The 27,368-nt window shown below is 39.4% G+C and overlaps 2 protein-coding genes across 3 annotated transcripts; one reads left to right on the plus strand and one right to left on the minus strand.

The window, feature by feature from the left end:
• The first annotated feature begins 3,184 nt into the window (after nt 1-3,184).
• pnrc2.S (proline rich nuclear receptor coactivator 2 S homeolog) lies at nt 3,185-7,766 on the plus strand. Its single transcript, NM_001094782.1, has 3 exons — nt 3,185-3,312; nt 5,022-5,210; nt 6,105-7,766. Exon 3 carries the CDS (start codon nt 6,123-6,125, stop codon nt 6,528-6,530), a length of 408 nt encoding a protein of 135 aa, NP_001088251.1. The 5' UTR covers nt 3,185-3,312; nt 5,022-5,210; nt 6,105-6,122; the 3' UTR covers nt 6,531-7,766.
• Nucleotides 7,767-14,120: 6,354 nt separating this feature from the next.
• srsf10.S (serine/arginine-rich splicing factor 10 S homeolog) lies at nt 14,121-26,021 on the minus strand. Of its 2 annotated transcripts, none has more exons than XM_041583946.1 (6): nt 25,783-26,021; nt 22,527-22,631; nt 18,344-18,447; nt 17,169-17,334; nt 17,013-17,060; nt 14,121-15,496 (listed from the first exon to the last, which is right to left on the minus strand). In XM_041583946.1, exons 1-6 carry the CDS (start codon nt 25,845-25,847, stop codon nt 15,211-15,213), a joined length of 774 nt encoding a protein of 257 aa, XP_041439880.1. In that variant the 5' UTR covers nt 25,848-26,021; the 3' UTR covers nt 14,121-15,210. The 2 variants fall into 2 exon arrangements, with proteins under 2 accessions (XP_041439880.1, XP_041439879.1); XM_041583945.1 differs by having other exon boundaries at nt 17,013-17,063; nt 25,783-26,017.
• Nucleotides 26,022-27,368: the final 1,347 nt, after the last annotated feature.

Genomic DNA, 27,368 nt, shown 5'->3' on the forward strand with positions numbered 1-27,368 from the left:
GCCCCTGTCCCTGACACCATGATCTGCCCCTTCACGTCCGGCCCCCTCCCCCTCCATGTCATAGCCCCGCCCCCTGCCCAGGTCTCCACCAGGCTCAGGGTTGCCATGTTGGCAGTTTTCCAGCCAAATTGGGCTACTAATTTAAAGCCTAGACCGGTTTTGAAAGTACAAACTAGCCAAGGTACAGATTTGGGCTACTTTTTGGGCCTTTGGCTGGTTTGTACTTTGGAAACCAGCCACTGTTTTTCTTGCCCTAATGTGCCAAGCCTGCATCTCCTAATGCATGTTGGGTAATGTAGTTTTTTGTTCAACAATTTGCCAACTGACAAGTTTAATGGAAGACTACAATACCCAGCATGCAATGGGACTGACTTATGTAGAAGCCAGGAGTTACCAGATGTTTGGGCTCTTTACACCAGTCTACCATCTAGGGTTGCCACCTCACCCCTTTAAAACCGAACACATATGGAATCCACAGCCTGCATGGCTAATTAGCAATTCATGTAGATGCATGATGCATGGCTGCACATAAATCAGTTCACTCTGCAGCATGCATCTAAATTATTTGTTAATTAGCCATGCAAGCTGTGAATTCCATGTGTTTGGCTTTAAAGGGATGAGGTGGCAACCCTACACCCATCCCTCTTAAAGGGGTGGTTCACCTTCAAACAACTAGTTGTTTTCATATATATCACCTGAAATAATGACTTTTTCCAATGACTTTCTATTTTCTATGTGTCACTGTTTTTTTAATATTGAAGTTTAAAGTGTCATGATTCACCTTCTGAAGCAGCTCTGGGAGGAGGGGTCACTGACCCTGTAAACTGTTCTAAATGGATAGATTTAGTTGATACATTTTTTAGCTTTGTCGCTGCTGAGCAGAATCTCTGAGTTTTATGACAGGCAGCTGTAAGAATTCATACAATAGCTGCTAATACTCCAGAGATGCTGCTGAGAAATGTATCAACTAAATGTTGCAAAATTGTAACAGTTTAGAGTCTGCACCTGAATTACTGAGCTGTCAGACTGAAACACCAGAGACAGGAACATTCAACTTTAAACTTAGATTTTGGAAACAGATAAATAATGGGAAGTATTGAAAAAAGTCTTTATTTCTGGGAAACAATCTAAAAACAACTGATTTGAAAAAAAGTTTTTGGAAGGTGAACAACCGGCTTTAAGCATTCTCACGTTTTCTGGTGACTTCTAAATTTCTGACAATTTTGGGGCAAAAATCTGTTGGCCACCAAAATGTCTAGAGGTTGAGCTATTTTACCAATATTTATTGAAATTGTATATGTATTAGTGCCTTATGGGGCCCCTATACCTCCTGGGCCCCCCTCTGTAGTTACACCCCTGGTGACGGGCAAATCTGTCCCAATTTACTTCATGGAAAAATTTGCAAATGTGAAAATTTGAAAAAGGAGTGTTTTCACATTTAGACTTTTTTTTCAATGCAAATATTGTGATATTTTTGAAGCGCCTCTTGGCTAGTTTTGGGCTGGTTTTGTAGCTGACTTGGCTGGTTTTGAAAATTAGACCTGGCAACCCTGACTGGGCTAAAAGGTGGCAACCCTAGAAAGTTAAGTCCAACTAATAGTAGTGACAGTCGCTCATTGGTATCATCAGGCAAGCAATACAAGCAGAGATATTATTGTTATCAGCCATAGACGCACAGATAATATCGTACGAAACAAATTTTCGTACGATATTCGGTGTGTATATGGTGGGAAAAGAACCGACCGATATTGGCAGAAGACTTGGATATTAGTCGGGCTGGACGGAAAGCTTTGATCGGGTGCCTTTGAAGGCAGCCAAACATTGGCCATTGTTAGTGGTGAATTGTCAGATACAGGTAGAATTCTATTGTTTCTACCTGTATATCTACCTGTATATCTAACAATTCAGCTCTACATGTGTGTATTGAAATGAACAAACTTTCTTGGAAAGATCTTTTCCAAGAAAGATCGTAATTGTTACGTCTATGGCCACCTTTAACCTGTCCAATAGGCTAAAAGACCTCACATCATAGTATGAAAACTATCGGGATGATCCACACACACACAATCCAAATATTGTACAAACCTTAGTTTCGTATGACATTATGTTTGTGTCTTCGGCCAGCTTTAAGATGGCCATAGACGCAAAGATCTGATCGTACGAATCGAGGATTCGTACGATTTTCGGACTGTGTGTGGAGAGTCCCGGCATTTTTCCTCCGGCGGAGATCAGTCGCTTGGTCGATCGGACAGGTTAAAAGATTTCTGTCGGCTGCAGGTAATATCTCTGCATTTATTGCCGATCGTACGATTTTCAGTGGGAGACTGTCACTAGCTTTGGTCGGTCATAACTTTCGTACGATTGCTGCCAGGGGCAGAACATCGGCTGATCTGTTCTTTTCTACTTTATTTGATCTGAATGGTTAGTGGCAGGTCAGGAGATGGGAAAGTCCGATTGTACGATGATTCATACGATCAGATCTTTGCGTCTATGGCCAGCTTTAGCAGGGCTTTGTCAGGTTTCTGATTCTGAGGGAGATCGTATATTGTACAACCAATCAACCCACTGCCCTTCAGATGTCTGACCAACCCCCCCATCACTCATCTCCTTCTGGGGGGCTATTTTTGCCACTATATAGTATAGTAAACATTATAGTTACTGCCCCACAGAACCGCTAGGACTGTTTCTGGGCAGACGAAAGTAGACCTTCTTCAAAGACCATTTATTATCCCCACAAATCCTTATATACGTCAGTGTCATTCGACACGACGACAGAAATTTGAAAGCGATTACTGTAAATTAATATTCTCGCTACATTTCATTATTAAAATTGGAAGGTGCCAATCGAAGTCGCTAAGATTCGGTGAAGCGACTAAAAGTGATAGTTTATTTCTTTGTGCCGGATGTCGCAACCAAATTGCAACTTTGTTCGTTGGTGACGCCAATGTTTTGCTTTCCATCCCCCTCACAATAACAAGGCTGGAAATGGAAACATGGGGGAGGGGAAAGGCTCCGAGCAGAAGTCTGACTCCGCACTGCAACAGGCTCGCGTTGATATTCGCGCGTTTCCATTGGCTGTCCCGCGGACGCCCAACCTGTTATTGGCTGCGTCGCTACGGGGCGGCGCTAGTGTTCCATTTTGTGCTGGATCTGAAAAGGTCTAATTGTGAGTTGCGAGTTGGAAGCGAAGGGTGGAAGTGGGAAGAAGGATTCGCAAGTCTGAGTGGTTTGTTTATCTGACCTTTTGCGTCGTCTGTTCACTCTCCGCTACGTTCGGTGGCGAGAGGAGACATTTGCCGAAAAGAAGTCTCGGTGAGTTTTGGGTGTATTTTTGTTTTCTGGTGGGAGCTCCTCCCCTGCTGGCGCCATGTTCTTTATTTCTAGGACCTATTCCTTTGTTATCCCTCTGCCAAGTTTCAGGAAGCCCTCAAACTTATAAACACCGCGAAACACGGCAATCGAGCTAAATATGGCTTTTCCGTCGGGTGTTTGATACTTTTTCATGATTTAAAACTGGGGCTATTAAACAATGGCTGCCATTGCGCAGCGTCCTGTCGTACTTCGGGTGTTTACTGTACGTGTAATATCTGCTTATGTGCAGTTGCACCGTCCAGTTTATGTCCGTGTGTGTTGCTATTAATTATATCGGGGGTGGAATGCTGCTGGGTAGTCGCTTGGAAACCCCCTCCCTTTTGGTAGACTTTGGTTTCGCCCGTCAAGATGCTAATCTTAGTCCATATGTTTGTTTTTATTCCTTTTATTGTACTCTTAGATTATCCATACCTTTATCACTGGGATATAGGCAGTTTAGGGATGTTCTTTTCCCCACGTAATAAGTAGGGGTTTTTTCTTTTTTCTTTTTTTTCATTGTAATGGAGCAAATGTAATATGATTCTTGCATTTTAAATACTTATGTCACTAGGTTATTTTTTTGTGGGAGCTGCTTCATATAGTACCATTGTAGAGAAAAGGAGTGGACACTTACTATGAGTAGTTTGGTGGTCAATGGCAACTCTTGTGAACCTGTCTCCCTAGTGTTAAAATCAGACCCTTGTTGGTCAAGTTTATCCCCCCCCCAAGTGTTAAAATCAGACCCTTGCTGGTCAAATATATCCCCTCCCAAGTGTTGAAATCAGACCCTTGCTGGTCAAATATATCCCCTCCCAAGTGTTGAAATCAGACCCTTTCTGGTCGTGTTTACCCCCCCCCCCTAATCTCCAAGTGTTAAAATCAGACCCTTGCTGGTCAAGTTTACCCCCCCCCCCCAATATCCAAGTGTTTAAAATTAGACCCTTGCTGGTCAATTTGATCTCCCCCCCCCCCCGATCTCCAAGTGTTGAAATCAGACCCTTTCTGGTCACGTTTATCCCCCCCGTCGGCAAGTGTTAAAATCAGATGAACAGTAATATTAAAAAAATGAAAGTGGTGTTTATAGTAATGAAAATATCATGTAGTGTTGCCCTGCACTGGTAAAACTGATCTGTTTGCTTCAGAAACACTAATATTGTTTATATAAATAGCCAGGGGGGGCAGCTATTCACAGGACAAAAGGCTCAAGTTAAGATGAACTCTGTAGAACATAATGGTGTTATCCACTAACCTGTACCCTATAGCCTTTTTTCAATTTACACCATTGCTACACAGCAGCATGTTTTATATGCACTATAGTAGTGTTTCTGAAGCAAACACGGCCGTTTTACCAGTGCAGGGCATTAATAAATTATTTTTATTACACTTTTTTTTTTTTGTTACTGTTCCTTTAAGGCTAGAGCACTTGCATTTCAATTGCACATATACCTACATACTGGCTTTCATTTTTATTTGATTTTCTTATCCTGTAAACAAAACTTTGCATAAAGGAATAAGGGTACCTATCCTAATATTTTATCAAGTCCTCGAGTACTGAATTCGGTTTGCTGTCAGCTTATATTTATTTTTTTAATGTTGGTATAGTGATGACTTTTGAATGCCTGCTTTCTTATGGGCTATTGCAAATAATTCATTTTTCTTTTCTTTCACAGTTCAGAGGACTTCTATTGAAATCCCCTGTTGCCTTGTGCCCAGGGGGATTCGATGTTTGTTTTGGATCTTGATAATCACATGCTTAAGAAAACTAGCAGATTAAAGAAGGCAACACAAAGAGAAGAGCGAGCCTTACTAGTTCGGAGACCTGGAAAGGCAGAGGTGGTTTGTGAGGAGTCAGTGGGAAGGTGAGCAATGTTACTAGCCAGCAGTATAAAATCTAGTCTTGTTATTTATATATGTAACCTAGAATTCTAACCTGAATTAAAAGCCTTCTGAGCCAACATCCTTGCCCTTAAAAGTGGGTTGGTCTTCAGTTTGCCAATTATAAATCTTTAATATGTTTCTTGTAAAGTCTGTTACCTACCTACATATTAATGTGGTTTCTTTGAAGGAGGGAGCCTCCTTTATAGGAATGTAAAATCAGCATTGCCTGTCTAAATAAACAGGGATATTCAGCACTTATGTAAGTCAGTGCTTGCCATATTTACAGCCTTAAGGTGGCCATACACGGATAGATCCGCTCGTTTGGCGATGTCGCCAAACGAGCGGATCTCCCTCCGATATGCCCACCTTGAGATGGGCAATATCGGGCTGATCCGATCGGGGGCCCTAGGGCCCAACGATCGGATCCTTCACGTTCGCAAACGGGCGGTCGGATCGCGGGACCGCATCAACGAACAGATGCGGCCGCGATCCGACGGGATTTTTAACCACATCCGATCGAGATCTGGCCGACTTTCGGCCAGATCTCGATCGGGGAAGCCCGTCGGGGGCCCCCATACACGGGCCAATAAGCTGCCGACTCGGTCTGTCGGCAGCTTTTATCGGCCCGTGTATGGCCACCTTTAGCATCTACAGGGAAAGGGTTCCAAGCACTGTTAAAGTTTGCAGTGTACCTTTTCTATTTCCTGTAAATGGAGATATTCTTAGACAGGGCTGCTGTATTAATGGAAACGAATCCACTCATGATACAATCACATAGATACATTTTTGTTTCTTTATTTTTTTTTTTTTATTTTTTTACATAACTGTGTGGTAAATAAGATCTTAATATGTGAGTTATACATTTTTTGTTTTAGGTGACATAAAAGTTGAAGATGGGCGGAGGTGAAAGATTTAACATTCCTGGTCAACACAGAAATAACCTTGGCAAACAGATTGCGCGTCAGAAGTTGTTTGATCGCAACAATCAAAAGATGAGCATGTCCCACACTAAGGACAGGAGCCGTGGTTGTGGGACATCTCTTGCATGGCAGGCCATGCAGAATGGAGTGAACAATAACACTCTATCTTCAAATCAAAACTGGAGCGCTGGGTTTCCAGCCTCCAATAACCTCTTCACCAATCAAGACAACCAGAATTATGCTGGAGCCAAATTTAGTGAACCCCCATCACCAAGTGTTCTTCCCAAACCACCAAGCCACTGGGTACTGCTTTCCTGTAGTCCAGCTGAGAAAGAGCTGATGTCCTTCCAGCTGAAAACCTTGCTAAAGGTGCAGGCTTGAGTAGGACCTGTCAAGACCATCGATTATAAATGCCTATAGGACACTTACAGGGTTCTAAGTTGAAGAATGCCCAACACTGTGTGTGAAACATGAGATCTTACTTGACTATGCCAGCATGGAATGGATCGTTTTTGCCTAAAATCCCTCAGGAGTTGAAATGAATGGTGGGTGAAGCTTCTGTGAAGAGTACTCCCGCATACAAAGCACTTTTTCCACAGCATAGCTGGTGCTTGATGCACTGAATTTCCAACTTGCACCCAAATTAATGATATACAACACTTTGCACTTGAAGTTAGCAGGTGAACAGCTTCACAAGTTGGCTTTGGATCCTTTTCTTCTGCTAGCTTAGAATGCTGTTTGCCTTCTCTTGTATAGCTTTAATTTGCAGCGTGTGCTGTGGTAGCTCTTAGTTTTGTCATCATTTTTATTAAGTTAATGGAGTCTAGCATTGTTTTAACCTTTGTTTTTAGTCTGTTTAGCCCTGACTATTTGCCAACCTTGCAAAATATATTAATTATTCCTTCCCTTACGACAGTGGGTTCAAGTAACCCCGCTGTGGCACATCTTTTGGTTAGACACTCTTTAATCCAGTGATCCCCAACCAGTAGCTCGTGAGCAACATGTTGCTCTCCAAACCCTTAGATGTTGCTCCCAGTGGCCTCAAAGCAGGTGCTTATTTTTAAATTCCAGACTTATAGGCAATTTTTGGCTGCATAAAAACCAGGTGCACTGCCAAACAGAGCCTCAATGTAGTTTGACAATCCACACAGGGGCTACAAAATGGCAGACACAGCCTTTATTTGGCACCCAGGAACATTTTTCATGCTAGTGTTGCTCCCCAACTCCTTTTACTTCTGAATGTTGCTCACGGGTTCTAAAGGTTGGGGATCCCTGCTTTAATCCATTACAGATATGTAGAAACTTAATTGTACCACCTTGATGTAGTTCTAGGAGTATCCTTAAAGACCATAAAAGAGCATTTATTTCACCTGTAGAACTAAACCTTGTTCCCCTGGAGTTCTGCTCTTCAGTTTGGGAAAGTGCCTTGAGGTTTTAAGTGGGATCATGAAAGACAATTTTTCTCCAAGCTATAGTTAAACAAACATGCTTTAACATTTTAACTTAAATCCTCCATCAACTTCTACTTGTTTGTATTACTTCTGCAGGGTGGAAATAACAGAGTTCAGAGTTTGTTTTTGTATTAAAATGGCCATTCTGTAAAAAAAAAAAAAAAAAAGTGCATGGACGTCACCAGGAGCGAAGCTAGCATGAAATTGAAAATGTAAAACAAAATAAAACTGAACTCTTCTCCTAGCAGAGTAAATACAATAGAAGCAAAGATATTTTGACTAACATCAGCACTGAAAATTAGGGGTGCCCCAAATCCACTATTTTGGATTTGCCCAAATACCGAACCAAATCGTAATTTGCATATGGGTAGGGGAAACCTTTTTTACTTCCTTGTTTTGTGACAGTCTTGTGATTTCCCTCCCGCCCCTAATCTGCATATGCAAATTTGGATTTGGCCGAATCTGATAAAGGCTGGATTCGGTGCATCCCTACTGAAAATCCAGTGGAGGGGGGTGGGGGGCTGAACATAAATATAGTGAAAGCTGTCCAAGATGTAGAATTGCATAGGCATGGGAAACAATATATAATATTTTTTTTTTTTAACTATAATACCCCATTAAACTTAATTTTATGCACAGACTGATCCTAACCTCCTGAGGTATAGTGAATAAGATTTCTTTAGAACAATCAATGTTTATTGTGCCAATGAGCGTATATTTGCACCTGGATCGCTGCCCGTGGCCTCCAATCATAATTTTGGTTTTGCCTGCTGCTTGTGGGGGGAAGGAAAGCTTATCATTGGTTGCTATGAGTTACTATCCAGGTGAAACTTTGCCCAGCATTGGCAGATAAGCCCAAGCACGTCTTGTCTCATAGGAAATAAAACGTCTTTGTAGCCAGCAATAGATCTTGGCATGATCCTAGCCTTATAATGGGACAAGCCCTGTTTTACACAACCCATCATCTTTTAAAGCTCTTACTGTGAATTTATACTTCAGGGTAATGGAGTTGCTTGCAGACTTTTTATCTGGTTAGTTGCAGAATGAGCACCCTTCAACTTGGCACCCTGTGATGTCTTCAAAATATAATATTGAATCCAGAACAACTAGTAGCCATGTATATAACTGTAAAAGTTGTAGAATATGTAAATGAATGCAGGGATTCCTGCAAAAGATAAAAGTATTTTTTAGTACAAACTGCTGAATGTAGTCACGCAAAAGCGGTGACTTTGTAAAACTATTTTCCTTAAGGAAAACCGTGCGCGTTTAAGTAGCCTTTGCACAAAGTGCCAGTGTATATATACGTACACGTTCTCGTGTTCAAGAATTGTAAACTGGTTCTGTTGTGGGATTGGTGCAAATGAAGCATTTAATGGTTTTATATAAACAAAAAAAAAAAACTTTAAAAAAAATATTATTGCTGCTCAGACCTTTTATTTGGTAAAAGACACATTGTGTATGTATAAATAGATGTATTTTTGATATTTCTGTCAGGGGTCCTGCTGCTGACGCTGTGATTTTGTAATGTGACTGCTGTATAGTACTTAATGTGACAGTTGCTTTGGATGCACTGGTTGGACATTCATTCCATTGTTAAAGTGTTTAGACCGAAGATGAATGGAGCCATATTGACTATTATGCAAAAGAGATTGTTTACATCTGTGTATGTAGAGGAAATCCTTTTCCCAAAATTGCCGAGACCAATTTGAGCACCTTCTTCTGCGACAGCCTTGCCTCTCTCCAACCAACTGGATTTCTTCTTTCAAGACTGCACATTCCTTTAGCCGTTTTTCTCTTGTATGCTTTAATAACAATACTGCCACAAGGGTAAGAATTGCCCGTACTGCTAGTATAGATATATCGAGGAGAGAGTACTGTGTATTGAAAAATGTGTTCAAATATTCGGCATCGAAACCTCACTGCTTTTTAACACTTGCCCTACAGTTTCTTTCTTTCATATTTTCCCATTGGGTAAAGCTGCCATTTGTTGTAGTAACTATACAACCAATATGTAAGCTGCAACTTCTGTTTTATATGAGATCAATTTTATGAAAAGTGTTTGGGCCAAGGCAGCTATTGGAAAAGGTCAACATCATTCTACTCTCCTCCCTCCTTCCTCTTTCTAAAGCTGCTGATTGTCTTGACAATGTTACCTTTTCCGCCATGTTTTGGTGGCAAACATTTCTGGAATACTGCAGTGCTGTATTCATTTTTAAAATAGTTTTTTATTTTTTAAATATACTCTACGGAGTTCATTTGGATCACAATGTGATATTTTTTTTTGTGCAAAAAGGATCTATTTATACATAGAGAATGTGTCAGCAGCACTTCTGGGTTAACCACACAGAAAATGGATTAACTACATGGAATTGTTTTCCAATACACAATTGGCCATTTCTAAAAGAATATAAAATAATTGAATCCCTGGTTTTATAAGTCACTGAAATGAATATTGATGTTACCCAAAACAAATTGGCAAACAAAAGTATGTATGAAATGTATTTTATGGCATTTTAGAATTTGAGACCAAAAAAAAATTACTACAAATAAATATCCTTTCCCCATCCCCAAAGTACCTGGTGTGTGTCTTTATTGTTTAATAATAAACATTATTCTCACTGCAGGGAGTCCAGACTCTCAGGGTCAGTATAGCAGGAATAGTTCAGCTATATAACCTGCATACCCACATATGTACTTGTTTACTCCCTGTATCTGTGTTTAGGTGGGGAAAGATCTAAATCTGGACTTCTAGTGTAACAAGACAACCATGTAGAAATGACCTGGATTTAATGACTAGAACTATTAAATTCAAATATACTCTAAATTAGATTGGTGGGTTATTTAATAAAAATTGTAAAGGGGTTGTTAACCTTTGAGAACTCTTAGTATGATGTAGTGATGTTCTGAGGCAACTTGCAATTAGTTTTCATTTATTGAGCAGGACAATTAGCATCTTATCCAATCTGGTAACCAGGCTCCAAACTACCCTAGCAACCATTTCTGTAAAGGTTGTGGAGAAAACAGGCTCAAACACAGAAACTTTGCTGCAATGTTTATTCAACACATGTTTTGAGCATTGTGGTTCTTTACCCTAGCAACCATGCATTGATTTGAATAAGAGTCCAGAATAGGAGAGGCCTGAATAGATAGAAGGATCAGTAATAAAAAGTAACAATACATATGTAGCTTTACAGAGAATTTTTTTTTTTTAGAAGGGAGCCAGTGACGCCCATTTGAAAGCTGCAAATCCGAGTCAGAAGAAAAAGGCAAATAACTAAAAATAAATAAATAATGAAAACCAATTGAAAAGTTGCTTACAATTGGTCATTCTATAACATACTAAAAGTTACCTTAAAGGTGAAGCGCCCCTAATGGCAAACTCACACTAATTTTACCGAATCAAACCCGACGGCTTGAATTCAAGTTTTTTTTTTTCTCGGTAAGGCTACTCCAAATTGATCCCTGGACCTCTTCTCAAAATTCTAATCAAAACTAATCGAATTGATGATTCACAATTTGAATTTGAGAGTTTTGACCATAATTTTTTTCCCCAATTTGACCCTTTATACATTTTGCCTCTTAGTGTGACTTTTCTTACTTTCCTGAGTCTTTCCAGCTTTCAAGGTGACACCATCTAAAAAAACATGCTTCATCACATTAATCCCTGAAAATGTCCTCCAGTGCATGCATGTAAAAATTTAACTGCAGCCTGAGAATATTTGTCCTGGATATTAATTGTCCAGGCCCCCCCTAAAGATCTTGATAGTCTGCCAATATCACTATAAAGAACCACCTAGGCTGCTTTTAATGGCATTTGTTTCTCAAGTTTAAAGGGGTGGGTTTTTTTTTTGCTGTTCTGTACAAATGATCATCAATAGCTCTAAGCCACTATGTAGACTGTTTATTAACCCCCCCCCCCAAAGAAAATCTTCAGTCAAAAGTTGCCTTTCATATAAACAGAGCTAATTATTCAATTCTGATGCAAATTGTGCCGATTTCTGAGCCTCCATATACCAATAATTATTTACAATTCAGCCTCTGCCTTATATTGTGACATTTTTATATAATATATATATGTAGTATATTGCAAATTGGTCCCTAAAGTAGAGTCCTGTCGCGGGTAGTAGTTCCAGGTGCAGGTATAGACGCGGGTCGGGCCGCAGGTCTTTTTTTCAGATCACGCCTACTTCCGATTTACAATGACAGCACTTCCTGATTCTTGATGGTCAGTGGGTTGCGGATAAGGTACTTGCGGGTCAGGTAGTGGGTAAGAATGCAGGTTACGGGTACCAAAAAAAGGACCCACGCAGGACTCTACCCTAAAGCTCATGTTCAATGAATGAGTAGAAAAGAAGATGGGGAGCCATTAGGTTCATCTTTGGTGGCAAAAATGTTCCCTGCGGCTGGTAATAAAAGCCCAAACATAATGTACAACATTTCTAGCCTATTTCTTAAACTATGCTTTAGTTCCCAGAACGCCACTGGAGATTGTGTAAGACCAGGTCAAAATACAATGGGACCAAAACAAAAATCTGACTACATGGAAAGTTTTCCATCCCATGCAACATGACTGTCAGTACAAACGCTACATCTTCATCCAACAAGATAAAATTTGATGGTGTCTGGCAGACCTTTTTTTTCCCCATTGACTATCGAATGTAGATGCATGAACAAACAACACCATCCGACGTTATCTGATCCAACAAGCTATAGGGGGGATCAAATCTCATACTGTTCTCACAAATTCAGTGTTATGATTTTATGATCTTATCACCCCCTTTAAAGCTAACTGGTCTATAGTTTCAGGCAGAAATGGAAGCCCTTTAGGAATAATGGCACCACATTAGCAATTCACCAATCTCCAAAGATTTCAGTATAGTAGTTTTGTCCTGGATTACTTTCTTATATTCCAGGCTAGTTCCCCAAACCACCAGGGCCTAGTATCAATACAAAATGCATAGCCATCGAGGTGCAGTCTTCATCGACACAGGTCAAAAATCTTCATAAAATGATATACTTTGTCTGGGCACATGTCAGGGAGGTGTAATATGTAGCTGGACGTAGGGCAGACTATTTATAAAAATGTCTACACACACTTCTACGGCTTTTTTGATATACTGAACAGTGAAAGGGACAGATAACATTTGTTCTAGGCCTGATAAACCTGTACAAATAAAAGGCCAATTGTATTTTGTTTTTAATAGAAGAATTAAAACATGCATCTGCAATCACTACATTCATGCAGTCAGAATTTTACTGCTCAGTGTATGAGTCAAGTATTTTTAAATGCACAACAATCAGTATGGGTCGTTTGTTTGCAGTAGAGAAAAAGGTTTGGTTACAGTAGCACATTAATATAATTTGTATAAAATGTACACAACCATGTAATAAAATAGTAACCTTTTTAGCGGTCCACTATCAATTGCCATTTTGGTACCCCAAAAGATTCCGCCACCATTGTTATAAAGGGAGAAAATATCAGCTGCGAAGGTGTATCCAAAGGGTGCTTGGATTCATTTTTTAGGGTTAAAGTTGTCTATTTTCTCCATCACCTTTCCTCTGATTTCTTATCCAATTCTACATTCAGCAAGTTTGAAGCCTTTTAAAGACGGCAGTGATTTTTCTAAATGACCAATATTATTTAGACCCTCCGGTTTGGTAAACATTCAGACCAATACAAAGACCTGGGACTAATGTGTGTACAAACATGTCCCTGACAGCACTGGTGCCTGCGGGTATATCCCCATCTATAAACAAATCTCCCAAAGGATAAGCCACCGATTTTAAGTTTCTAATATGACCCTTATCTGTAAGCTGCTCCTGCCCCACACCCTGCAGCAGACTACCATATGTCCATAAAACAAACAGAAAGCCAACAAGCAAAGAAACAACACTAGGTTAAGAGCTGGTATTTTCTAATGATTAACATGGAGTTTATAATTAAATTGATACTGTCATATGGGAAAACTTTTTTCCCCCCGCAAAACGCATCCGTTAATAGTGCTGCTCCATCAGAATTCTGCACGGATATCCATTTCTAAAAAGAGCAGATGTTTTTATATTTAATTTTGAAATCTGACATGGGGTTAGACATACTCTGTTTCCCAGCTGCCCCAGTCATGTGACTTGTGCTCTGATAAATTTCAGTCATTCTCTACTCCCTTCCCCCCCTAACAACAGTAAAATGGGAAGGTAACCAGATAGCAGCTGCCTGGTAGATCTAAGAACAGCACTCAATAGTAAAATCCAGGTTCATCTGCAACACATTCAGTTACAATGAGGAGAAACTACAGCCTGCCAGAAAGCAGTTCCATCATAAAGTGCTGGCTCTTTCTGAAAGCACATGACCAGGCATGGCGTCTACACACCAATATTACAACTTAAAAAAATAAATATTATAATACACTTGCTTCAGGAATGAAATTTTATATTGTAGAGTGAATTATTTGCAGTGTAAACCATGTACTTAAAAACAAAAACATCATGAAAATAATAACAGAATCCCTTTAAACTGCCAACAAAATGTTCTATATTTTTTATTACAGCTAATTTGCCATATATACAGCAAGCAGAATAGTGGACATATGCAGAACCTTTTGAGTGTTACCTTAATAGCATTGCTTAAAAAAAGAACATATAAAAATATTTTTTGTTTTACAGCCTTCTTTAAGAGAGGAAATACAAATTTCAATTCCACAACTGCATTCTACTGCTAGTATCACATATGAAATACACCTTTAATGTCTACAAAACAAAAACATGCTTATAAATGATTGCATAGCAATAGGAACATAAGAATTGTAAAATATACAAAGGTGATTTTAATTTAACAATGCAATCTTTAAAAAAAGGAAACCATGATAATGTAAATGAGAAATTAGAAACTGCATGAACATTTATTTGTACATGTGCCACTTCGAGGTTATACAAGGGGGGGGGGGGGGGGTTGCGATGAAGAACCTCACCTTTGTGCTGTACTAAATGAGATTGAGCCGCTCAATGAGGGGATAACATAGTAGCACCAATTGTCAGAATGAAACAATGCTACACATGCATCTCACCCAGCTGAATGTTAAGCAAAAACCCCTTCTTTAAAAAAATAATAAAAAGGTTAAGAAATAAAAAGTGTAAAAATATTGGGTTTCTTTGTTAATGATGTATTATATTAAATGCCAACATGGATTACTAAACTCCAGTCACACTACAATACAGTATCCAGATTGCTTATCAGTGCTGTGAACAACCGCAGTAACAGAAAATGGTACATTCCTCATGTAGCACTAATTCCCAACATTTTAGATTGGAGCCCAAGAACTTTTCATTCATACTTCAGTTAGAAATATAACTGGACAAAATCTCGGTTCAAAATGATTACAAGGAAAGTATGTCGTTTGGGGCAGGGCGTTTATCTAAAATGCTTAAAACACTTGCAGCCATTTTTCAAAACTTCAGGGTCTATAGCTCAAATGTATGTTAAGGAGAAAGCCACCCCCCCAAAAAAATTTAATGTTTTTTTTGATCACCCGCTGCAAAGAAAGAGTAATAAAACAACTGAGCATAATAGCTTCACTGTAATTCTAATGAGACATTCATATTAAACGGAAGCAGCATTAATGGCCACTCGATTTGTGGCTATTCCAAGACCGTGACCTCGATTTAGATCTTGATCGAGACACTGAGCGAGATGGCGATTTAGACGCTTGCTCCTCTCTCCTGGACTCCCGGTTGTACTTGGAACTCTCTCTACAACGAGACTTGGAATCTGCTTTTGAATGTCCCCTGGAATTGGATCTGGAGCCAGAACCTTGTTCTCTTACAGTTTTCTTTGGCTCAGATTTGGAACGAGACCGAGAGTTTGATCCAGATCTTGAGCGTGATCTATTCCGACGATTGAATCTGGGAAACAGAAGTCTAAATGTGAGAATTTCCCGCAACAGTTGCAAAATGATTATTCTGTGACTGGCTATGAAACCACCATCTTGTTTACAGCTAACGGAGATATTAAAAGAAATATAGGAAACCTATTTAGAAAGGTTTTGTAGCAATCAATCGACAGCTTTCACATTTCCGCCTTCTATTTTTGTAATTCCTGCTACCATTTCCTAATGACGAAATAAACATACAAATCTTAAGGGCTGTCAATTGATACAACTCAAGTGCAGCAAGCAAAAAGTTTGTTTAGTAGAAGTCCAACCACTTGTGCATGAAAGGGTTAAAATTAGTTCAGTCTGAATAAAGGGAGCTCAGTGCAGCAGGGTAAAGTACACCCATATGTTGAGTGCTTTTTAAAAGAAAGTTAGGTCAGTAAATCCTAACTTAAAGGGGTGGCTCACCTTTAAGGTAACTTTTTATGCTATAGAACGGCCAATTCTAAGCAATTTTTCAATTGGTTTTCATTATTTATTTTTTATAGTTTATAGTTATTTGCCCCTTTCTTCTGATTCTTTGCAGCTTTCAAATGGGCGTCGCTGACTCCCTTCTAAAAAACAAATGCTCTGTAAGGCTACAAATGTATTGTTACTTTTTATTACTGATCCTTCTATTCAGGCCCTCTCCTATTCATAGTCCAGTCTCCTATTCAAAATCAGTGCATGGTTGCTAGGGTAATTTGGACCCTAGTTACCAGCTTGCTTAAGATGCAAATTGAAGAGCTGCTGTATTTTATTTAAACAATTAAAACAAATTGCAAATTGTCTCAGAATATAACTCTCTACATCATACTAAAAGTTCTCAAAAGGTGCACAACCCCTTTAATAAGAAACAAAAAACAAGTTGATTCTTAAAAAAAAAAAAAAATATATGTTTTCTTACAATTGAATGTGGCTCATGAGTAAAAAGATTGGGGAACTCTGCTGTAGGGCTTTAAACATGTAACCAAGAGTTGGGGGGCAACACAAAAAAGAGAAAAGTTCTAGTGGGTGCCAAATGAGGGCTGTGATTAGCTATTTGGTAGCCCCTATGTGGACTGGCAGCCTGCAGGAGATTGTTTGTCAGTACATCTGGTCATGTACAAACAAAACTTGCCTCCAAGCCAGGAATTCAAAAAAAAAAAAAAAAAAAAAAAAAAAATTAAAAAAAAGCAGTAAAAAGTGAGTAAAAGCCAAGGGGTTGGCGAGAGACTTGTTGCTCACAAGCCACTGGTTGAGGGATCAATGCCCTGCAGCCTATGCTTAAATAGCCACTGCACTGAAATTAAAATGTAAGTTACAATGAACACATTACAGTGGTTTATTTAACCCAGTAAGAGGCTGCACAACCACATTTTATGGGGCCAGAGGGCTTTTGCACTATAGGCAAGAACTGCCAGTTTCTTTATCCCAGAAGCATATTTTCAGCCCCTCTCATATTTCACACTGGTGCAAAGTTTTAGTCTATTCATAAGCCATAACTGCAACCAATAAAGATTTCTTACCTGCCATGATCTGACCGGCTTCTGCTTCGACGTAATCTCTCTGCTCCTCTGCTAAGTAAGGAGGAAGAAAATAAATAAAATCATTTAACATTCTCTATAAATGCATAGCAAACCACCACTTTTGCAGTAATTAAATGATATTCTTGTTAGACTTACCCCCCTCTTGGACTGTTAGATCTGCCATAGTTCTGCTCAATAGAACGACTTCTGGACCTCCTCCTTTCATAACTGCGGCTCCTGGATCTTCTATTGTATCGGTCATCATCATACCGTGAGGAACCATATGTGCTACTCCCTTCTTTTGCCTTCATCTGATGTGGAGCTTCAGTTAAATAGGGAAAAGTTTTTTTTAATTCGAATTTCACAAACATTTTAAACAATATCTGAAGCGTCAATCAAGCAGGGTTTTTTCTGAAATGCTACTCCCCAGTCAGCAGCTATGTGCCAACTTAAGTTGAGGTTATGTGCATATGCCACCTCAAAAAGTTTTTTTAAAAAACGGTTCCAAAAGCTTTTTTTCTGTTTTTAAACCATCTTTATCGGTTTCTTATAAAATGTTTTGTTGGGGTAAGTGTGGGCTTTTAAAGATCAAAACGTGTCCCATCAAAGGAGCAGGCTCCATGGTTAGCCATTTAGAATATTGAACAAGCATTAAGTAATGTGCAGGAGAAAAGAAATTCAGGGTGGAAATCAGGTGGCAGTAAAAGGATTACAGTTAACTCTACAAATCTGAGTTGATCACTGGGTATGCCACTAAGCCTGCATTTCTCTATTACCCCATCACATCATACATTCAAAGGAAAACTATACCCCTGAACAATGTAAGTCTCAAAATGGATTGCATAAAATGGGTCATATGTAAAAGCCTGCTTCATGTCATTAAAACATTTTCACAATATACTTTTTTGTAGTTTGCACCATTGGGCAATCATAAATAGAAAATTGCCATTTTAATACATACAATACATGTTAGAACTGTCTGTTAATTGGCTCAATGTGACCTTTCTTTTGCTTCAACACTTCTTGTTACAATTAGAGTTGTAGTATTTCTGGTCAGGTGATCTCTGAGACAGCACACAGACAATCACAAAATGGTGGCTCAAGGCAAGAGATATAAAAGGTCAATATTTACTTAACTATATATACCAGTTTGGGAAGATTCTTTAATATTCCACTTAACAGATTTATATAAAATTAAGTATCCATTTTGGGGGTATAGTTTTCCTTTGAGAATTATGGGAGGGCAAGGGGGGGGGGAGGAGAAGTGAGTGGACTTTGAGAAAGACAAAAAGAGGTTATAAAAAAATTAGTTTATAAGACATTTGACTCACTTTTTCTGTCGCCTTGTGCAAACTGAATTTCGATTTGGCGGCCACATATCCATTTCTTATCCAAGTTATGTAAAGCATCCTCTGCATCACGGACATCTTCAAATGTGCCAGTAAGTTAAGGTTTATTTTCACAAAAGCAATAGTAGAGTGTTTACACCCCTGAGCATATACCTTTTCTGGTACCAGGTGCTACACTGTGTGCCACAAGGCCATCACTTTGTGAGCAATTTGTATTCATTCTATTTTATTAATTTAGCATAAACTATATTTATTCATGTTAAAAGGTTCCGCAGAGAAGCCCCAAATTCTGTCAGCCATCTCAGCAGTTACATGATAAAGTGAACATTTATTTAGGATTATTGCTTAAAAACAGCTCTTGGACACAAAAACAAAATGTTTAAAGATCATATCGGAGTCATTAATTAATTATTTTACATGCCAATATGGCACAATGGTTATTTATAAATAAGTACTAAAACAAAAGGGAATAGAACCCCCCCCCATTATAATTGCACCACCTTTTTATGGAAAGGATTTGTCCAAAAATGAAAACAGTTTTTAATTACTCCTATTAAAAACCCAAGTGCCTCATTACAAAGAGGGATTTGTTATATAGTGATGCTGTATCAAACTGTAGAAAAGCAACCATGACATAGGGGATATTTACTCATACTAAGGTCACAATGACAGAGTTACTGACCCTAACTCACTATACACACACACAAGATGCCTTTAAATACCTCAGTGTCTTGCTTCCCTCAGATTAATGCTGTCAGCCACCTAGGCCACATACATTAATTTATCAATCTTAACTTCATTTTTACATAATGCCCTCAGTTAAAATGAAAAACAAAAGGACTGCCTGGAGCGCATTTTTCTCTCGTCCAAGAGCTTTCACAAAGGCTAGCTTGCCCCAATCTGTGGCCAATTTAAATTATTGTTTTGTCATGTAACCAAGATATACCACCATCATCAATTTTAGACACAGGTGCAGACTATATTTCTCCCACAATTAAGGCACTTCAACTGTACACCAAAGATAGTCTTGCTTTCCCAAAAACGCCATTCATTAATCCAAATAAAGCATAGAAGCAGTCACAATAAATGGTTTTCCAGTATATCTTATGAACTGGCCTAGCGGTGAACAGTCACATATGATGCATTTAGGTCTACCAGCTAGTTGGCCAAATAGCGCGGTCTAATGAATGGACATTAAACAATCTGAACAGAGCATCTGCAAATCCCCATGGTACCATATTTTTATTTTTTTTTTAGCTTAGTTTAAAGGGATCCTGTCATGATTTTTATGGTTCACTTTTTACTTCTAAATGACACTGTTCTACCATCTAAAATGTTATTCTTGAACAAACAAATCTATTTTTTTGTTGTAATATTGGTGTGGAGGCAGCCATCTCCGTGCATTTACCATGACCTAGGTCATACCCCATATCCCCTTGTGATAGACACGAGAATAGCACTTAATCAGGAAAAAAGTAAGGCGCTATTCTCATGTCTACTACTAGGTGGGGCTAGGCAGCACATTTAGCAATGCAAACAAATCCTTCAGCAGAGGTGTCGGGTATCTATCTTTTTAGCTGCCTATTGTTCTGTTGATAGGCTGCTGAGGAAGGGGTGATATCACTCCAATTTGCATTGTAGCAGTAAAGAGTGACAAGTTTATCACAGCACAAGTCACATGACCTGAGGCCACCTGGGAAACTGACAATATGTCTAGCCCCATGCCAAATTTCAAAACTAAATATTAAAAAAAAAAAAAAAAAACCTGTTTGCCCTTTAAAAAAAAAATGGATTTCAGTGCAGAATTCTGCTAGAGCATCACTATTAACTGATGAGTTTTGAAGAAGAAAAAAAAAACGTTTTCCCATGAAACTATTACCTTTTAACTTAGTTCTGCAGCTTTACACTTACCCTAGAATCAGATCTAATTTTCAATATATAGTCACCCAGCTTCAAAATGAATTTGCTTTCTGGTTGCCTTTTTGGTTGTATTGCAATCAGCAGCAGAAACTGTTAAAAACTGTTCCAGGATAGAATAGTTATAATACCTTAAACTTCTGTTTCAACAAAAAAAAATTGCAATGTTATTCCTGACTTTGCCTAACTTTAAATGCCATCTTTGGAAGAAGATTTCAAAGATTAACATTTGAAGATAACAGATGAGCTGATGAAGTGAAATTGTGGTATAATTTAGGCATTTAAAAATCACTGACCAAAAACATCCTCTACCTATTACAAGTCACTACCTACTTGCTAAAAAGAGCTTTTTAGTGGTCTCAGATACCAGAAACGGCACATGCTGCAGACATGCTGACTCCCAATTAAAATGTCCTATGTGCCACTGCTCTCAAAATGAGAGATTTCCTATAATACCTAATACAAAAGTGATACTTTAAATACAAGAGTTTTGTCTTCACTAACACAACTATCCTGTGAATTTGACAGATTAAACATGTAAGAGGTATTCTGAGTGCTTTGAGTGCACCAGCTGTTTTGACAACTGTAAAAATGTCTCAAAGTGAACACACACCATGACCATATTACGTACTTACACCGGAAGGCAAACATCTTTGTATGCAGGATACATGAGGTATGACTTCTGTTAGCTTGGCAACAATTCATTCAACTTCATCTTGGCCTTTAACTCTAACAGCTTGTCAGAAGGACTTGTCATGAGGCGCTTGCCAATTATGAGAGATGGCGTTATCTTTAACTTTCAAAAATATACTTTTCCCCCTTTTGTGGATAAACCGAAGCTTTGTCTCCTATTATGGCTTGTCCTTCTTCCAGCTTTTCTGTACTTTTTCCCCACACCTTCCCTTTATATCTTCAAGCCTGATCATTTAGAGGTCTTTGCTTTGTCTACTTGTCTTTGAATTCTACTCTAATATGTAGATTCATGCTTTGTTGTTTCGCCTTTACTGTACATCTTTACAATGTCTGAGGTAATAAGAGGACAGTAGAATTAGGGACAATTTGAAATCGTAATAAATTTCCTCAATAATATCAATAGTGTACATAGTTAACCAATTTAACCAAAAAGGTGCAACAATTAACTTGTATTTGTCATTTAAAGTAATTTAGGAGTTAATACACATGGGAGGAGTTAATTGAACATATCAATCAAGTGCTAGTAAAACTGTTTTGGCATAGTTGCTTTCCTACAGCACTAACCTATTTGACTGGAAGATATTTAATACCCAATAATAAAAACAGTTTATTGCTGAGAGAAGCATGTCATTTGGAATACACCCTTCAAATCCACAATAAATGTGAAATTTAACATGAGTGTCAAATTTTAGTGACATAAGACAAAAGTTACCACAAAAGTGTTCTAAAGAAATTAAATATAATGTACTGCTGCCCTGCATTGGCAAAAGTGGTGTTTGCTTCAAACAGTACTAAAGGTTTATAAAGCTGTGTAGCCATGGATGAAGCCATTCAAACTGAGAAAAGGCACACATCACATTGCAGGTAAGCTATGTAATAATATATATAGGGGGATGCTATGCAGCTTATTTAACTATTTAGCCTGTGCCATTTCTATTTTTTCCATTTGAATGGATCCTCCATGGCTACGCAGAAGTGTATTTAAACTATAGTAGTGTTTCTAAAGCAAACACACACTAGGACAAGACAACAGTACATTATATTTTAATTCATTAAAACACTTTCATTTGTTGGTTTTACTGTTTCTTCCAAGTCACCGACCTGGAAGAGGACACTGGGAGGGAAAAAAGGTAATTAATGGATAACATCAGCAAAAAAACTCATATCAAAATGATCAGAGGATATTCAGGCTGCTGAAATACTTGGCAAATACGGATTTTGCCCCCATTTTATAGTTCGTCACACCCATCAATGTGATCAAAAGCCTCACTGACAAACAGATGTGCTCAGCAGTAATGGTTTGCAACAAAGTCCCATTATGGCTTATGGGGCACTGCTTTTTTTTTTCAATAACGTTTTGGCCAGAAAATGCCGAATAGTGCATTTTCTGCCTGAAATCGGGCCCTTTTAATCGACAGTGCTCACACATATGGGGCAGAGGGGCCGCAATTGATTTTTTTTTCCAGCTGGTTGAGAAAAAAGCAATGAAGCCTAAAGTTGAGAGCCAACACATTTATGTTAAATCTCACCTCACCAAAGATGCAAGAAAGGATATTGAACATAAGCAAATCCTCTGGGGCGACGGTTGTAATAATCTAGTGGAACATAGACATCAACGATAGGACCATAGCGACCAAACTCTCGACGTAGATCTTCAGATCTTAAAGATAAAAACAATTCCGTGTTGCAGTTTTTTTCTAGTTACACCAAACAAATATACTAGCATTCCCTAGATCCCCAGAGAATAAAAAAAAAAATAAAGCAAAATGGAGACAACTAACTATGCAGAACAGATATGAGTTGACAAAACTATAAAATGCTTCACCTTTACCTATGAGGACTATTAATAAAAAAAGACCCCAATACCTTAAAGTTTAGGCTGGCATTTTAATATTTATCTGTATAGGGTATGATTTTGTTATGCCTTCTGAAGCAAGTCAATTACTGGACTGGTGCAGAAGCCCAGAACATATTGTACAGCATTTCTAGCCTACTTCTATAGTTTACTCTTTAGGTCTACTTTAAAGTTACAATGTAGTTGCACACTTTAAGCTTGACCTCTCATGCACATCTGTGTGCCCAAAGATGGCCACCTGCACTGGGAGTTCACTCGAAATTTGATGCTGTGTCCCTCAACTGGAGTGTGACCTCCATTAGCTTGATAAAGGGCCATTAACGGGATAAAGGGCTATTGTTTGGCTTGAAACGTTGTATCTGCCCAGATTATGAAACCAAAAAGTAAAAAATAAAGGCTTTTTAACTGAATTCCTGGATGGTGCTACGTTTTGTTTTAGTTGTGACCTCCATTAGCCCACACCTCTGGTGGGAGAAAATACATTTTGTACGATGGAAGGACGGTGCAAAAACGCAGATGCCTGGAGATCTCAGGAGGAACATCTGGTTACTTTATTGAAGTTTTCTGCAAAAACCCTTCTAGTCCCACCCAGCCAACTGGCTCTCCCCTCCTGTGCTTTTGGCAGGGACTATTAGAACACTCCCACCCCTTATTTGAAACACACACAGGGACCAGAGAACATCTATGGGGAGCTACATTTTTGAAGATAATGACAAAATCAGGGGGGTTTTATTTATCCAATAGTCTAAAACAGAGGACCATAGACAAATGTGTAAAGTAGTAGCCAGAAGACAACTTCCTCCTTTACATGCCCCTAATCTGTTAGTCAGCAAGTTGAATGGGGGCCACATGGGAACTGTTCAGTTAAGATGGCCATAGATGTTGAGATTTTTAAAATATCCGATCGTCATCGTGAGACCACGATTATCTCGGAACGATCGTACGAATTGTCCATAAACTAAAAAGACCAATTTGCAAGGAAAACAAAGGGTAGCTGCCTGTTTGGCCCTGAAAACATAGATAGATTGCACTGGGACTGACAGATTTTTTAACCTGGCCTATCAATTTCCTGACAGATGTCGGCCGAAAAATCGTAAGATGTTCGAATCAAACTAACCACACGATAATTCTGAAGGATTGGTCGGACTTCGCTAAAATCGGTCGTTCGGCAAAAGAAATCTTCGCATCTATGGGGACCTTTAGTTTGCTTTTGTTGACCCTGACCTGTGTGCACAGCAAACTGAACTGTTTTGTCCAAGGTTGCCCCCCCCTTCCTTCAAGTCAACAAACAGGTTAGAAAGATGCAAAGAAGGAAGTTGCATGCTAGCCATTATGTTAGATATCTGTTCACTGCAGTCTTAACAGATTACATTTTTAGCTAACTAAATATATTAAAAACATTTTGCACAGCCCTGAACCTAGTTTTATTTTTGCAGTGAACAGTTTCAGAAATCTCCATGGCAACAATGCAAAATTCTTGGCAACGACATGTTTTACTGGGCAACAAAAAACCCTACAGCACTCACAAAACAAGTAACTTAGCTGGATAACCTGCAAAAGTTACAAAAAAGTACATGAAGCATAAGCCCTAAACTTTTCGACCATTTAAGGTCTACATCAGTGGCAAAAAATCAAATAGAAATAAAGAAAAGAAAATTTTTCTTCTCTTTATTGCACTTAGATTTTTGCCCCTGATGAAGAACATAAATGGCTGGAAAGTGTAGGGCGTATTTACATTTTGTAACTTTTGTAAGAAATAAAACAATTTGAATTTTTCTTTTTGAGTGTAAATCTTCATCTTTCTTGAATGGTCATTATGCTGTGGTGACTCTTGGGGAGTCCTGGTAGGATTGTGCGTCACTTGGTTGTTATTGGGAGTGTGCCTTTTAACCCTTTTTCTTTTTGGACAACCTGATTCAGATCCTGCTCTGGCATTAAAAATAGGAGGGGGGGGGGACTACAAAACATTAAGGATACTAAAAATAGTTTAAATGTTAAAAATACAATTGCAGTGGTACTTGACAGCGCTATATAAATAAATGATGATGATGGTACCAACATGGATTTAAGCAGCTTAGTATCATTAAGAAGAAGGTGCCATCATAACAGACAAAGCCCATATGTAAAAAGGATAAATGTTTTCTTAAAAAGGATTGTTCACCTTTGAGTTAACCTTTAGTATGATGTAGAGCGTGATATCCTTTGACAATTTGCAGTTGGTTTTGATTTTTTATTATTTGCAGTTTGAGTTTAGCTTTTTATCTGGCAGTGCTCCAGTTTGCAATTCCAGCACTCTGGTTGCAACCATGCATTGATTTGAATAAGAGACTGGAATATGAATGGGAGAGGGCCCGGATAGAAACATGAATAAAAAGTAGAAAAACATGTGTAGCTTTACAGAGCATTTGTTTCAAGATGGGGTCAGTGACCCAGTTTAAAAGAGTCAGAAGAAAAGGGCAAATCATGAATAAAAACCTAAAACTATAAAAATTAGATAACGAAGACCAATTGAAATGTTGCTTAGAATAGGTCAGTCTATAACATACTAAACATTAATTTAAAGGCAAACCACCCCTTTAAATTCAGTTCTATGGAAAATTGCAGGGCTTACATTGGATACATTGTAACTATATAATTGCGCAGTAGGAATGTTATGTACACAACATTTAACAGCCATCTCACAGAAACATGGTCCACGAATGTCTCGTCCAAGCGGCCACCATATTTCCTTCACACACACATAATCCCACTCACAACCCCAGCCTTATTCTCTCTCAGATACACACACAACAAGCGAGTCCACCATTTCACACGCGGCACGTTCTAAACCCCCAGCAGTAAACAGAACGCCTGGATGGGTCACACCCACCTCCATTTTGTTAAAGCCTTATGCCCCCAGCACACGAGAAACAAGGCGCCTTCGCCATGCAGCGGCCTTTCCAAAGGCCATACTCACCTGATATCATCCGCAATGTTCCGGACGAACAGCGAGCTGTTTGGAGGTCGTAGGTAGCGAGACATTGCAAAGAAAAAAATGAACAACGAAAGGCTACGGAAAGAGTCAAACCGAAAAGCGATGAACTAGAGAAATGAGAGAACACGTTAGCGAGGCATGCACGCAGATTATTGCCCTGGCGCTACTTCTCGCGAGACTGAAACAAGATGCCGGCTTTCGCGCGCGCGAGATAGAGAGTGTGGAGGGAAGGAGGGCTCGTACTGGAAGAATGGATGGGGGAGGGTAGCAATCAGTTGGCGGCAAAGTCAATATATTACCCCCATAAATATTTTCTGCAATGGCATAACTAGAAGGGGCTCGTTGTGCAGTAATGCTAGCGTCCAAAAAAAAATAAATAGAAAAAAAGAGATTTGTGGAAGAATATCCCTATATGATTATTATACATTTTCAATGCAATTCGTACAAACAAGTCCGGACTTAGAATTAAAACTGGCCCTGGAATTTCAGGTACTGAGGCCCAAACAGCCCCCATCAGCCCAAACTGATTAGTGACTTTCTGTAGCACCTTATAGCAGTCCCTCTGGCATTTGCCAGAACCCACAGATTTCCAGTCAGGGCCTGGTATAAAGCTTTGTATTGGTAGGGTTGCTGTGATGTGAAATTTGCATGGGGGACATACTCCGGCCTGGACTGGCAATCTGTGGCTTCTGGCAAATGCCAGAGGGGCTGCTGTAAGATGCGATAGAACGTGGGCCGGAGGCTATTTGGACCTCTGTGTACTAGGAATGCCAGGGCCTATTAGGAATCCCAGTCCAGTCCTGGACATACTAATGCTTTTTAATGAAAATGTTATTAATAGAGGAGAAAGATAAAACTATAGCAAGGGTGCCATTTATTTCCAGAAATAACAACATTATCTCTTGGCAGCCTTCCTAAGAGGGGTGTAACAACAGGGCTCGCATAGGGATTCCTGCACGGTCCCCAACCCCAGGCCCGGATTCGTGGAAAGCCTAGGGCGGCAGGATTTTAGAGGGCAACATGCTGCCCAACCACACCCACATTGGTTCAGAAACACGGGATGCGCAGGAGATACAATCGTTTTTTAAATTTTCTGTGCGCCAATCCCATTTGCTCCGGTCCCGGTGATAATAAGGGAGGGGATGAGGGTGACAAATGACAGCGGGCCTAGGGGTGCCCGCTAAGGTTGCCACCTGGCCGGTATTTCACCGGCAATGTAGCTGCCGGTACCTATTCCACGATCCACGACTCTGGCCCACCCCTTGATGGCATGGCCACACCCCCAGTGACAGTGCTATGCCACCCCGTGACATCACAGACCCGCCCATTTTTTTAGAACGATCCTCCACCTCGTGGACCTGCCCCCTTCCCTGGCCGGTAAAGATTTTTCAAAAAGGTGGATTGCTACCTGGCCGCTATTTACCGGCCTGACCGGTAAACATTATGGTTGAGCCCAATGTTATTAATAGGGAAAAAGAAAAATATATAGGAAGGCCGGAATTTTTTTCCAGAAAAGGTGGCAACCCTAGTGCCCGCTATGTAAATGCGTCCCTGCCTGACCCGCGCCA

Source organism: Xenopus laevis, chromosome 2S, assembly GCF_017654675.1.
Source record: "Xenopus laevis strain J_2021 chromosome 2S, Xenopus_laevis_v10.1, whole genome shotgun sequence".
In the NCBI taxonomy this organism is placed as follows: domain Eukaryota; kingdom Metazoa; phylum Chordata; class Amphibia; order Anura; family Pipidae; genus Xenopus; species Xenopus laevis.

What these genes read in the sequence shown, in the direction of transcription:
- pnrc2.S (NM_001094782.1), top strand. Translation starts at nt 6,123, where the DNA reads ATGGGCGGAGGTGAAAGATTTAACATTCCTGGTCAACACAGAAATAAC.
- srsf10.S (XM_041583945.1), bottom strand. Translation starts at nt 25,847, where the DNA reads ATGTCTCGCTACCTACGACCTCCAAACAGCTCGCTGTTCGTCCGGAAC. An exon ending in AACATTGCGGATGATATCAG is followed by an intron (nt 22,632 to 25,782) that starts GTGAGTATGGCC and finishes TTTATCTTTAAG; the next exon opens with ATCTGAAGATCTACGTCGAG. An exon ending in TCTAACAGTCCAAGAGGGGG is followed by an intron (nt 17,064 to 17,168) that starts GTAAGTCTAACA and finishes CTCCTTACTTAG; the next exon opens with CAGAGGAGCAGAGAGATTAC.